This window comes from Chelmon rostratus, chromosome 4 (assembly GCF_017976325.1).
Source record: "Chelmon rostratus isolate fCheRos1 chromosome 4, fCheRos1.pri, whole genome shotgun sequence".
Lineage (NCBI taxonomy): Eukaryota > Metazoa > Chordata > Actinopteri > Chaetodontiformes > Chaetodontidae > Chelmon > Chelmon rostratus.
In genome coordinates this window covers 12,891,796-12,905,289 of record NC_055661.1, presented here as the reverse complement: position 1 = coordinate 12,905,289, position 13,494 = coordinate 12,891,796, and the positions used below count along the sequence as shown (strand labels likewise).

The 13,494-nt window shown below is 40.8% G+C and overlaps 1 protein-coding gene across 1 annotated transcript; it reads left to right on the top strand.

Annotated features, from left to right (window-relative positions):
- Positions 1-1,933: 1,933 nt before the first annotated feature.
- Positions 1,934-11,940, top strand: r3hdm4 (R3H domain containing 4). Its single transcript, XM_041935467.1, has 8 exons — positions 1,934-2,127; positions 3,582-3,739; positions 7,723-7,844; positions 8,114-8,231; positions 8,316-8,401; positions 8,509-8,594; positions 9,007-9,062; positions 9,442-11,940. Exons 1-8 carry the CDS (start codon positions 2,087-2,089, stop codon positions 9,543-9,545), a joined length of 771 nt encoding a protein of 256 aa, XP_041791401.1. The 5' UTR covers positions 1,934-2,086; the 3' UTR covers positions 9,546-11,940.
- The last annotated feature ends 1,554 nt before the right edge of the window (positions 11,941-13,494 follow it).

Below are 13,494 nucleotides of genomic sequence, written 5' to 3'. Positions count from 1 at the left end.
AGGACAATAAAGGAGATTTGCTGTGTGTTGTATCATCATGTTGTTGTATGTGTGTGTGTATTGTTTCTTAACAGTACCAGTGACTCAATCATTGCTCAGGAAGTCACTTTTAAAACCCTTTTTATTGCCCAAAACCTTGTGGATTTTGACTCCGCTTGGCTAATGTGTTCTTCCCCAGTTGTGTTAAACTGTGACTCAATCATTTCCCACTCTCAGAGACCTGCTCATCACGATCAGCACAACATAAAGCTCTTACTGTCCTTGTAGGAGAAGATGAACCACTTTTACATGAGCAAAAACCCGTCAGCACTCTCTTCCCATCTCAGGGTTTTCAGGAGGAGATGTGATCAGTCTAAAATGGTGGTTTAAAAAATGACACAGATCATAATTAGTCAGCTGGTTTTGTGGTTTACTCACACATTTAGAGAACAGAGGGTTGTCGATCCAGGGCCTGCTGTCTGGTTCTTGTCCTCCGGCTAAACCGTCACCTCCGCAGCCTTTTGTTTTGAAGTTTGTCGAGCTGGCTCTGGTGTGCTCAGATAAGCTGATGGGAGGTAGAGGTGTGTGGCACCTCTTGGTCCTCTGACCGCCACAACACTCAGGAGATGCTTTAGGTTGAGTTATAGGTGGCAGCACACACTGAGGACTTTGTGGTTGTTTGGTGTCGGTGTCCAAATTTAACACTGACCAAGAATCACATGGATCAAGTGTTTGTTCCACTGACTCTCTGACAGATCGCTCATTCTTGCTGCTGGTTTCTGGTTTAATTTTACTTGAACAGCTGCTGTCTTCTTCTTTACCCTCCTCTTCCTCCACAGGCTCCTTGGCTGCTGCCAGAACAGGCATTAGATTGACACAAAGCCTCATTATATTCCCTGATGTCTCACATGTAGTTGTAGGACATTTGCTGTCTGATGTAGTAACTTTAACCTTCTCCTCTGGCTTCACAGTTCTCCTCCTGGGAACTGATTTCTTAGAGTTGCCCGCGATCATCGGACAAGTGTCTGGTTCATGTTTTCTTAACATTAATGTACTTCTTTTCTTCTCTTTCCACATTACAAAATGCATAGAAAAGCACCCCTGAGAATCCCCTCTGATAGTGTCCAAACATCTCTCAAAAATGCTTTTAAAAATGAAAGAAATGTCCAGACTTTACAGAGTTTTGTGTTCTGCCAAAAACTGTGCCACAGACTCTGTCTTCCTCCAGCAGCAGTGAGAAAAGCTCAGAACAATTAGATAACTATGTGGCAGGCCTATTAAACTGGCTGTTATGGTAACGGGCACACAAACGCTGAATGAGTGGAAAAGTCATTGTTATTTCAGATTCCGATCATATCCGAGCTGATACCACCCAAAGGTTCCACATTATAAAGATGATGGAGGTGGCAGAGGCTTTATTTTGCAAGTTATGACAAGAATTTGTTTGACTCGGTGTATCAAAGATCGTCTATCGTCAAGACGAATCACTCGAGTTAAAAAAAAACAACAACCACAGTCTAAGCGTGCACATTGAATCGGTTTGTTGCACGAAAGGTTGCACAAAACAACAACAGCAACACAACAAGAAACAACTTGCATTAGCCATCATGTGGTAATTTTAATATCAACATATCTTTGTGTTATGTGTCTGTGATATGGTCCAAAATGTCCAAAAATCTGTTTTTCTAGTGGTAATAAGCACAATAGCAACACGTTAAAATCCAACGATGTTTACATTCTGAAATCTACAGTGGAAAATCTTAATAAAAAATACTCTTAAATGTTCTTAAAATGTGTTAAATTAAATAAGTACAGGTGATATGTTGACGTGATAAAAAGGTTTAGACACCCTATCAACTATAACTACATAGAGGCAGAGTGAGAACTCTTACTTCTTCTTCCCTCTTTGTTTCATAGTGGGAGGACAGCAGTTATTTTTGTTCTGGTGGTTCAAGCTAGCAGCCAAGGAGCTAGCTACTTACAAGATAATCTGCTAAACGTACTCGCTGTTTTAACTTTTGTTTGTCGTTCCGGGTGTGTTATATTTTTCACACGTCCTGTCAAGATCCAGAGCTTGGGATCCCTCCGTTTGTTCTCCTGGAATAAGATGGTCGTTTTGACAAATAGCAATGAGGAACAGGATTATATGTGAGTGAAAATTACGAGTGTGTGACGTTAGGAAGCTAGTTAGCGTTAGCCCGAATTACAACTCCCATTTAAAAAGCTAGTGTAGCTTTTTTACGTTAGGGGTTGTGTGCGGGTTTAGATTAACGTTTGCTGAAATTGTGCCAGCTCTCTAGCTAATCAACAAATCTCGACATTTGCTAGTTTGGTTGACGTTGGTGTTAAGGTTTTAAGAGGCCGCTTAGTTTTATATTCTGTCACTGTTAGCCTTTTAGCAGCTGGTAAGCTAACTAGCTGACCAGGATATATCGGTTGCCATGGAATGTTTACATTTAATTTAAAACATGGTGTTTCTCCCAATAAATCGTCTGATTAAATAGAGATGTTTCTGTGAACGTGTAAAGATCAAGTTGCAGAAGTGAGACGAAGTGTATGCAAAGACCGTATTGCTTGTATGTAAGTATTATTAAAAAAAAACTGCACGAAGGCCACTGCCTGGTTTGGTAAGTTTCAAGCTTGCTAAGGTTTGCATGTCAGCTAAGTTACATGATTTCTGGTTGTGATCAAACCTAAGGCTCAGATGACATCATATTACGTTGCTGTATTGTTGTAACAGCCAGCAGGGCTCAGGCTAAAAATGGCATCAGCTGAGCAACTCCCAGGCAGAAAACCCAGCAGAGGCGGGTCCACACAGCACCCACTGACCTACATCCGAAGCTGCGGCAGGATGCTCTACTGGCTCTCACCCATTTCAAAACTCTGCAGAGAGAATTTAGAAAACAGGAAATAGAAGCAGCAGTGAAGGAGTCATTAGCAAATGTTTTGGGGTGTTTCAGCATCGTGGCGATCTTCTTCCCCTTTCAAAGCCAATGTAGCTGTTCGGAGTATTCTTCTTCTTTCCTTGGATAGCATTGCAAATAAGATTATGGTGTAATAACATACTGCATGCCCATATAGGTGCACCATTTCGCACCGTCATCTTGCAATTATGAAGTAAGCTGGTGTTGAAGAGAGAGATGGTGTCTCGCTCCTGCTTGAAATACACAGACCTTAAAATGACATCGCCTGTGTGCTCTAAAAAATATTTAAATTTAAAGGCACAAGAAGCACAGACCGGTCAAAGCAAGAACCACACAAGGTCACTGAAACTGCTAAAGATTAGATAGCGAAACTCTTTTTCCTTATCTTGTGTATTGAGGAAAATGTGCTGCCTGTTACTATAGCCCTGTCTACCTTTAGTGTACATGTAACCCACAGCTGAATGATTACAGGTTCTGGGTGTATACCTGTGCACTTACTAGTTGTTGTTGAAGACATTTTAAGAAAATAGTCTGAAGAAGTATATGCAGCAGCTTGAGAAACTGGGTACACCAAAAAAAAGTGAACTACATCCCTTCAACATTAGGAGCTGGTATTTCCCCTTCAGAAACTGTGTGACCAGATTGGCTAAATTAACACGTTGCCCTCTGTTTTCACAGCCTGATAGAGGAGCGTAAATGCACCTCCCTGCCCAGCTCTCCCGCCAAACGAGTGTCTCCATCCAAGAAGAAGCAGTTTTATATCAACCAAGCCATCCGCAACTCTGACCTCACTCCCCGAGCCAAAGGCAAGAAGAGCCTCCGCCGGCAGGAGAACAGTAAGCTCACATTTCGCATGGTCAGATTACAAAATATTGTCATCCACTGTAGGCTGAACAATGCTGGACAAGCCTTTCATCTGTGTGCCCTTCAACAGTGGAAAAGAGCATTTACATTGAACCACTTTTACTACAAAAATGCCAGTGCTACTGAAGTGTGCTTTTTGTCTCAAGAATTAACACTTTGGATTAGGGATGCACGATAACTGTTTTTTAAAACCGATACCGATAACCGATAACTTTCAGCTCCTAAAGGCCGATACCGATAACTGATAACACACACATATACCTAACATCATGATATCAATACCACGAACAAAACCAAAAACGGTTTTGACTCTTTAAATGAAGAGATATTTATTTTTCCAATGAAAAACTATTGGTAAGCCTCTCAAACATGTTCTTAAAGCTATCAAACAAACCTATTTGATATCTCACATCAATTTAAATAAGGTGCATTACTTACTGATATAAAAAATAAAGGCCCCTTGAAATGATGCAAATACATGCATCAGGATTACAAACTGAAAAAGTGCATTCCAGAAGTTTACAAAAAATAAATATACATAGAAAATTAATGCACTGGCACAAGTTAGATTCAAACATTTCTATTTAAACAAACTGAAGAAGTGCATTCCTCAATGACAACAAAAATAATGCACAGTGCATATTGTACTGACAGAAGTTAGAAGACGGCACTCTTAAATACTCAATTCTGATTGGTCAATCGCGAAAATTCAGCTGTGTTCCTAACAGTCACAGACTAAAGGGGCAATCCCTTAATGTACCAAGCTCAATAACACATCGCCAGCTGATTTGAGTGGCATAATATGGAGCATTTTCCGTACATTATTTTTAATTTGTTTGGAGAGGACCAAACACTTGGCTGGAGAATGATGTCCCCAGCAAAAAAGACGAGAAAAGTAAAGAACAACGCTGGACCGACAGCAGGAGCGATATTAAGACACAAAAGACTTGAGGACGCAGAGATTGACCAGATTGAAGCCGACAGACATGAAAAAAACACCAAGAGAAAGCATGGACGATCGGTCTGCTAAAAGACTGCTGAGTGGAGACAAAACTGGAGACAGATTTTTTAATGTCTGACGCTGAAAGCAGAAATCAGCTGATGCAGGACTTTTATCCATCAGTCCGAAAAAATAGCGGTAAACCAAACTCTGTCTCCAGCTACGTCTCTCAGGTCTGGGATATCCCGTCACTTCTCCACATTCGACATGATTTCGCTGAATATCTGTAAAGAAATAAGTTTTCCTGCCAGCCTGCGCACAGTGAGAGGCAGTTGCTACGCAACGTACGTGTTTACTTTCAGAGCCGCTGCGCAGTGAGAGCGGTGACAGGCGAGAGTAGACTCATTTTAAATCAATAAAATATGTATTAATCAGTATTTTGTGTCACACTATTGAATGCTTTAGTAATAAGCCGTGTTCTAAGTGGGATAATGTATAGTGAGCAGTTTCCTACGGAGAAGCGTCGCGACGGGCTTCTATGTCATCCTGAAGTTAATTTAAACACTGAAGGAAGATACATGATCCCTTACTTAGACTTATCTATGTAAACTGAAGAAGGGCAGTCCATAGTAAGTCAAGCACCATCACGTCCATGAATAAATCTTCAATAACCTGAGCCCGTGGGTCATCTTTGGCACCTCACCATCGCGTAAGTCCCGGTGGCTTCTTTGCGGCTTGCTTGCTAACGTTAGCATCTTTAGCAGGCCGGGCGTCCTCATACGCTTTCCAAACTCTGTCAAAGCGGTGGTTATGTTTCAGGTGACTCAGAATGATATAATTAGAAATGACCATCACAGTGGCATCACACAGTGACATCACACAGTGACATCTCACAGTGACATCACACAGTGACATCACACACTGACATCACACATTGACATCACAGTGACATCAGAGATAACACAGTGACATCACACAGTGACATCACACGGTGACGTCACACTGACATCACACGGTGACGTCACACTGACATCACATGGTGACATCACACTGTGACATCACACACTGACATCACACTGTGACATCACATCACACTGTGACATCACATCACACGGTGACATCACACACGGTGACATCACACACGGTGACATCACACTGTGACATCACACTGTGACATCACATCACACACTGTGACATCACACACTGACATCACACACTGACATCACACACTGACATCACACACTGACATCACACACTGACATCACAGGTCAATTTGTGACATCACAGACAACACTGTGACATCACAGATCACACTGAGTAACCACGGTAACAGGGTTTAACATGAAATATTTCCAGTTTATCAGAAGTGAAAACTGACAGGAAGTGGTTGTAACTTCTTTACATTTGATCTAACAGCTCAGTTTCTGTTTCTTTAACTCTGCCTCCAAGTAATCAAAGTAGAAAATGAAGTGCTTCTTTTCCAACATGTTAAAATAAACCTTCTGGACGCTGCATCTTCACATCAGAATTAAAAACTGACTCAGATTCACTTTGTTCATTCAGGTTTGGTAAACAAACAGCTGTGAGCTCAACAACACCAACATGCAGAATGTGTATTTTCCTTGAATGTCGCAGCGTTCGAGTGATGGTGGGTCTCTGTAGTTTCTGCTCAGTCCAGTTAACCGATGGTTGAACCAAACACTGAAATATCTGTAAATCCACAGGTTTTGATCAGCGTGTGTGTTACTGACTGCCCAATTAAAACCAGTAAAAGCCACTCACCGGTTAGCGATGCTGAAAACAGGATAGTCGTGTTGGTGTCCTCTGGAGGCAGCTGGGTTCATTACAGTGCCCGATCATTCAGATCTCCACGGTTCATCCTCTGAGGAGTAAGATCCGCCTCACTGGCTTTGTTAACATGCTGATGTTTAGCAGCTACGTCTAATGTTTACCATGTCCATCTTAGCTTAGCTTTTTAAGACTGCATGCTAATATTTAGCTAATTAGCAAAAGGTGCAGCTGAGGCTGATGGGAGTGTCTTTATTTCTGCAGGTATTTGCTCCCTAGCACTTTGGTTTATGAGCACTAAAACAGGGCTTCTATGTCATCCTGAAGGAAGATACATGATCCCTTACTTAGACTTATCTATGTTAACAAACTGAAGAAGGGCAGTCCATAGTAAGTCAAGCACCATCATGTCCATGATTAAATCTTCAATAACCTTAGCCCGTGGGTCATCTTTGGCAAATTTCTTGGACTTTTCGAAAGCCTCGCCGACGCGTAAGTCCCGGTGGCTTCTTTGCGGCTTGCTTGCTAACGTTAGCGTCTTTAGCAGGCCGGGCGTCCTCATACGCTTTCCAAACTCTGTCAAAGCGGTGGTTATGTTTCAGGTGACTGATCAGGTATTAAAGCTTGTGCCATTTCTCGCTCCTAGTGGAACTCGCTTGGAACATTTGTTACGAATAACCAGCGAACTGTCTCCTTTGGAAACTTTGAAGAAGTCTGAACTCTGTTTTCATAAGCACGCTGTGCCGCATGCTGCATTCAAGGTGTAACGTACATTCCCCCGTTCCCTCGTTTGCCAGTCGTTCTTTCGGCCTATTTAAGTTCATGTTTCTATTTTTTGTGTATAACATGTGAAAAAATACTGTGAATGTTAATTCAAGTCAGCAACTAGCAAAAAGAGTTAACAAGTTGTTTTCTGGCATGAGGGGGTATTCTTGGTTTTTCCCAGTGAGAGAGTTTTTTCTGATTATGCCAACGTCACTTGAACGCAGCATTCACTGCAGGCCATTCGGGTCTCATAGTGGGAGCGAGGCACTGCCGTGCTGACAAAAACACATGTTATCGGGGCTGTTCGTCATGATATCGGACTTATCGGGATGACGTCATAATTTCCTGTTATCAGCCCGATAATTATTGTGCATCCCTACTTTGGATTCATAATTCTGTCACTGAAGTTTTGCTTTTATCACTACTGTCCCTCTATCTCCTCTCTTCTTCTCTGAAAATCAGCACGCTTCCTTGCTAATCTTCTTGAGAGGGATGAGTGCTCCAAAGATGATTTGGAAGTTTGCAGTAACCCGGCCATCCCGTCCATCTTCACTGAGGCCTGCACCAACGGAAACTACATAGAGGTAAGTTGTCCTCAGCTGGGCTTCAACTTTGCTGCCTTTATCATTAACACTGCAGGAGTGGCAGTAGTTCTAAATTGGTTTTAGGTTTTAGCTTTTTTGTTTTTCTTCCCAGCACTAAAGACTGCAAGTTTCCAGGCAGTTGAGTTTTACCTTACAAAATACTAAGTGCTTGATTTGCATCTGTGATCCATGCATGATCAAATCTAGAAGCACCCAATAATACAAGCATTATCTTAAAAATTGGCCTCATTCCTCTCTTGTTCTTTTAGCCATGGAATGACTTCATGAACTGCTCTGGTGAGGAGCAGGAGAGGCTGCTGTCTCTACTGGAGCAGGAGGGCGCCAAGAAGAAAAACACCACCCGGCCCCTCAAAGACGAGAGGAATGGTGAGCGTCTCAGTTTGTGCTTGTTTTTGGGCCGGTTGTTTTCAAGCGTGGCTGTCTGGCTGACTGTCACTCATCTCTTCACAGTAAATCTTGCCTTCACTGCTCAGGACTGCTTTCAGAGAATCGACCGTCGGCTGCGAGCGACTCTGAGGCGGAAACAAATCCCCGTGGTGAGTGGTATCTCGTCTCATTGTGCTTGGAATGTAAACGTTTTGTCACTGATCATGCCGATTGGATGGGCCAAGATTTATATTCACTGTGTTTTTTCTCCTTACAGGGAACTCTGGAAGTACTTGAGGAAAACCTTCTGAGCTTCTTCAACGCTCAACCACACTCAGTTTACACAACCAAACTTGCCAGCAGGTAGAAATCCTTTTTCTATATTCTTTAAAGTGTTCTTATAAGCCTTCATACTCATGGACAAGTTACTTAAACTGAGCGTCCTGGATCGTGGTTCATGTCTCACTGGTGCCTGAAAGATGAAGTCCCTGACCGATGTGTCCTAATTATGTTTCCCCACCTGGAAAACCAGGTTATATTAGAGAACATGAACCCTGTGTGATCCACACAGAGAAGTGGAGTCACTGCAGCAGCAGGAAGTCAAACAACAGCAACAACAAAAAAAAGTCTCAAATAATTGTCATTAACACACACATAACTTTATTAAACTGTGCTGGGAAACTGGTTCACTCCAGAAAGAATACTCTGTTGATTGTTTCTTTTAGTGGTTAGAGGACACCGAGTCATTTCTCTGTTGTTTGTGTTTGTGAATCAGCTTTGAGAGACTGCTGCTTCACGCCGTCTGCCAGTATATGGACCTCGTCTCTGCAAGTGAGTGGAAACACATTAGGCAGCCTGGACAAATATGTCAGGCTAGTCAGTGTTCTTCCCCCTAAAATGTGGTGGAGAATGTTGTTTGAACATTGGATTACCATTTATTAAAGCCTGTTTTTCCATCTGTGTGCAGTTTTCATCACAGAAATATTGTCAGGAAACATCAGTTAATCGTTTGACAAATATCTGTATCGACCATCAAAAGCTTTGACATACTCATAGCACTTAAGCAGTTGTATTAAATCTTTTGTACAACCGTTATTGATGCTGCTCTGTTTACATAATCATATTTACACAGCCTGGTTGGACTCACAAAGCCAGCTTAATGTTTTTCAGTTACATGATAGTGATCAAAGTCTGTTTGTTGGACTCTCAGGCACCGACAACAACGGCTCACGTCAGACCGAAGTGGTGAACAAACAAGAACAGTTTCTGCCTCCTAGACTTCTGCTGTCTGCCTACGTGGAGCAGATGAGCTGAGACCAGGACCACGTCCTGTATCCTCCACACGGCTCTGCGCAGGCTGGAGCCCTGAGAGATGTAGATACGGTGTGCGGTCTGTGTGTAATGTCCGTGTAATGTCTGCCATGCTCAGAAATTCAAAGCTGAAAAATGTCTGCTTCCTTTTTCTCTGGTCAGTCTCTGGTTTCAGTTGTACATTCTCCATTCATTTTACCCAAAAACCAACTAAGCCCCTGTATGTTAACGGAGATCTACGCGCTAAATGTTACTTGTTAAACATTAGCATGTAAGCAGCTACCTGTAGCCATGTGCATATGCTGTGGTTAGCATTCAGCTCAAAGCACAGCTAAGCACATGAGGCTGACAGAGGACAACTTGCTACTGTGCAGAGAATAACCCTTTTGATTTGGTACGTGACCTCTCTTTACATGTTCTGCCACACAGATAAAGATCTAAGAATAATGGTGTAATCGACGCTGCTTTTCATCCAACAGTTCTAGTGTATAATAAGAAGTACAGCATCATGGAGCTGTGTGGCCCAGATGAACTACTTTTCCCATACAGCATTGGGAATGAAATGAATTATTTTTCTGAAGTTCTAAGTATACTCATAAATCTACTAATATAAGGAAGATGATTGATTCTTAACTTTGGGATAATGCAGTAATCTCATGACCTGATTTGTGACGTGGAATTCACAGCAACAAATTCATACAGGCAAAGTACATTTGATTGAATGATTCAATGTGACAACTTATCAAGTTTGTACAACATAAAATATTACTTTTTTGATTGCAAAAATGATATGGCACTGTGTGAATTCATATGCATTTCAACAAAGCACAAATTCATAATGGTAAAAAAAAAAAATGGTAAACCTATGAAATGATGGAAAGTGTATTTTGAAGTCAGGATCTCTATGTCTATGAATGACATTTTGTAAAGGTGCTAAGACAGGAACCGCTCTAATGCATCACTGCCTGAAGAATTAGCCTGTAGGGTTTGTGTATGTAGTGAGGTATGAAGCATGAATATTAATAGTCTCTCTTCATTATATGCATAAACAAATATTTCATCATTGTAGGTAAAGAAGCAAATGTGTTTCATCAATGGTGAGAAAAAATGGCTGATATGCTATCAGAATAATTATTAGATAATTATCTCTGTATTATGTATGAGATGAAAACTTTCAATTTCTTCAGGATCTACTTGAAAAAAATGATTATTATTTTTTTTTCTTTTGCTGTATCTTTCTGTGCTTGCCTCGTCTCGCCTTGTCACCTTGTCTGCACCAGCTGTGTGTCAGCTGCATTTTTCAGTAATGATCTGAAGAATTCACTTACATTTTACCACCAAACTGTCTGTATCTACCGAGTAACCACTGAGTACAGACTGAAGCATTGTTTAAGGCTTTAAGTTCATGTCTGTTTCCCCTTAGAAGCTAAAGTACATGATTGTGTGGCTAGTCCAGTGGTATATACTGCTACAACTGCAGCTACTGATGTGCTGCCTTCACTGCACACTGGTGTAGACAAAGTGTCAATGTTACTTCAGTAATCATCAGCAATCAAAGACAACATAAGGAACTATACTAAAGTGAAAAACTGCTAGTATCCATGTGCTTTTAGATTTTTTCATGCTTTTCCTGCAACAGGCACAGTTAGTTTACATTGAACACTCAAGTCTAACATTTAAAGCCTCTTTATTACATACACAGATGATATGGTTTAAAGGTATACTGTATGTACAGTAGATGTGTTACATTCGTACAAATATAACCACATTCAAGCCGTTTTGACGCTAAAAAACCTGCAGAGTTTGACTCTCAGGGGTGTTTCTTCTCAATATTAACAGTTGCAACCCCGGAAAAGCACTTCTGCCTTATGAATACAAGTTTCTACGTTTTTTCTGTACGTATATTTCTACATTTGTACTTGATTGGATTTTGGAAACAGGTTATTAAAAAAAAAAATCGTATCCCTGACTTCCTTTGATACTGTCGTTGGCAGTGTAACAAAACTTGACTTGTTGGTGCAACAACCAAAGTTTGTGTGTTTGTTTCGTGGGAATCCAGTTTCTCAGGCTTTCAACTTCTCACTCTGAATGTCATGTAGTGACCTCACATGGTGTCATTTTCTGTGTACTGTATACTTTCTTCAAGACGAACTTGTTACGATCATGTTCGCCCCGGCACCTTGGGGCGCTGCCAACTTTTTAAATACGTCTAGAAGTAGTTGTGCTGTAAATAAGGAACTCAGATAATTGACTTGTGCCAACATTTGGATTGAAAAGCCTATAATAGTCTGAAAGCTTTATAAACTACACTGAAACATCTTTGTGTATATAATGGTTTGTGTGTGCTACAGTACTTAGTATTTATAATTATCACTGCACCTATTAAAGGATTTAAGATACTTTACTTTTTCTCTCTCTTCTCATTTCATTGTGTACCTTTTACTTCAGATGCTAAATACCATGTTCAAGAACACTGTTTTAAGATCTTCTCTTTTCTCCTTTGTAATTCAGTGATGAATTCAATTATTATCTAACTTAAACCTGCAGTGTGGAACTTTTGTCTCCCCCTTCTGACAGTGAGAGTAATTACACAAACACTTGATACACTTAAGATGCCATAGGCTCCACCAGATGCCTGGGCTGCTATTGAATAGTCTTTTTTTGCTTGGGAAGGTTCCTAACTGAGTGACAACCTGAAAGTATCTAAGTCACAGCCATGATAAGAGCTGTTAAATTCTCTAAATGCTAAGTAAAGGTGTTCAATGGTCCCTTTCTTATTCTTTTGCATGGTGGACACTGACCAGTTACATACCACTTACATAAGAAAAGGAGATCATGCCGTTCCACAGTTCTTTGTGGCAGCAACATCTACCATTTTATAGCTGCGTAGCCAAGTGTGAGTGCAGTCAGGTTTCCTTAATACTGTGGGTCTCTTTTCCTAAGTCTCCTTCACATCTTTCCTTGACCCCAGTTTCCATAGAGGTGAAGGAAAAGTGTTTAGGAAAAGATACAGGACGTAATGTTTTTGATTATTAGACCGCAGCCCTAGCTGCTGTAGCCTACTCCGTTGTTACGGCTGCTGCCCCCCTCAGCTCTGGAACACCAATCATTGCTGGCACGATCACTACTGGTGCACCAGCACAGGAATGTGACCACAGACACCAGAATTAATAACTACTGCCAAATACAGAGGGAGGTCTGCCTGCTGGTGACAGGCTTGATAAGCATTTTCTGAACTTGTTTGGTAAGGGCTTGAATGTCAACAATGTTCATTTATATGAAAAAGTCATGCACTCCAGCTTTAACTGCATACACCTACAGTATATGACCATCAGTGGGGCACAAAGTTTTCCTATCTTCCACACAAGTAAAAGTAACAGTTAAAGTGTACTTCATCTATTACACTTCATCACAGGTAAAAGTGCAGAATTAGCAACAAAATGTGCTTAAAGAAAAAAAAAACCCACATAGAATAGTCCCTTTAGGGTGTTACTATAGATTTTATGTTATTTAATTATTATGACTGATATATTGACATGTATTCAATCTCTCTGTCACCCACATCCGAAATGACTGAGGCTGCTGATGCCACATGATTATTTGATAAAAAACCCAAAATTATTATTGGTGTTTACGGCAGAACTTCTCTGTTTTATGATCATTTACCATTTAACACTGTGTGGCTTCGATATTAGATTTCATGCAACATGTAACTTCACAGAACAAACTAAAAAGTGACCAGTTTGTTATTAAGTAAATGTCACAAACAAGTTCTAATCACTATAATATATATTATTATTTTATATGAAACAGAAGTACCGGTAACATAAATGTACTGAGGATTAATACATTTTAAGATGAAAACTGGGTCCATTCTTTTTAGAAGGATAGTTGAGGAAATATTACCATGTGATCCTGTCGAACTTTAAGTTGATATTTTGTCGTTTCTAAG

Excerpts from the sequence above, each read along its gene's own strand:
- r3hdm4 (XM_041935467.1), top strand. The coding sequence starts at position 2,087 with ATGGTCGTTTTGACAAATAGCAATGAGGAACAGGATTATAT. Across the intron at positions 3,740-7,722 it reads CCTCCGCCGGCAGGAGAACA|CACGCTTCCTTGCTAATCTT; the intron begins GTAAGCTCACAT and ends TCTGAAAATCAG. Across the intron at positions 9,063-9,441 it reads TATGGACCTCGTCTCTGCAA|GCACCGACAACAACGGCTCA; the intron begins GTGAGTGGAAAC and ends TTGGACTCTCAG.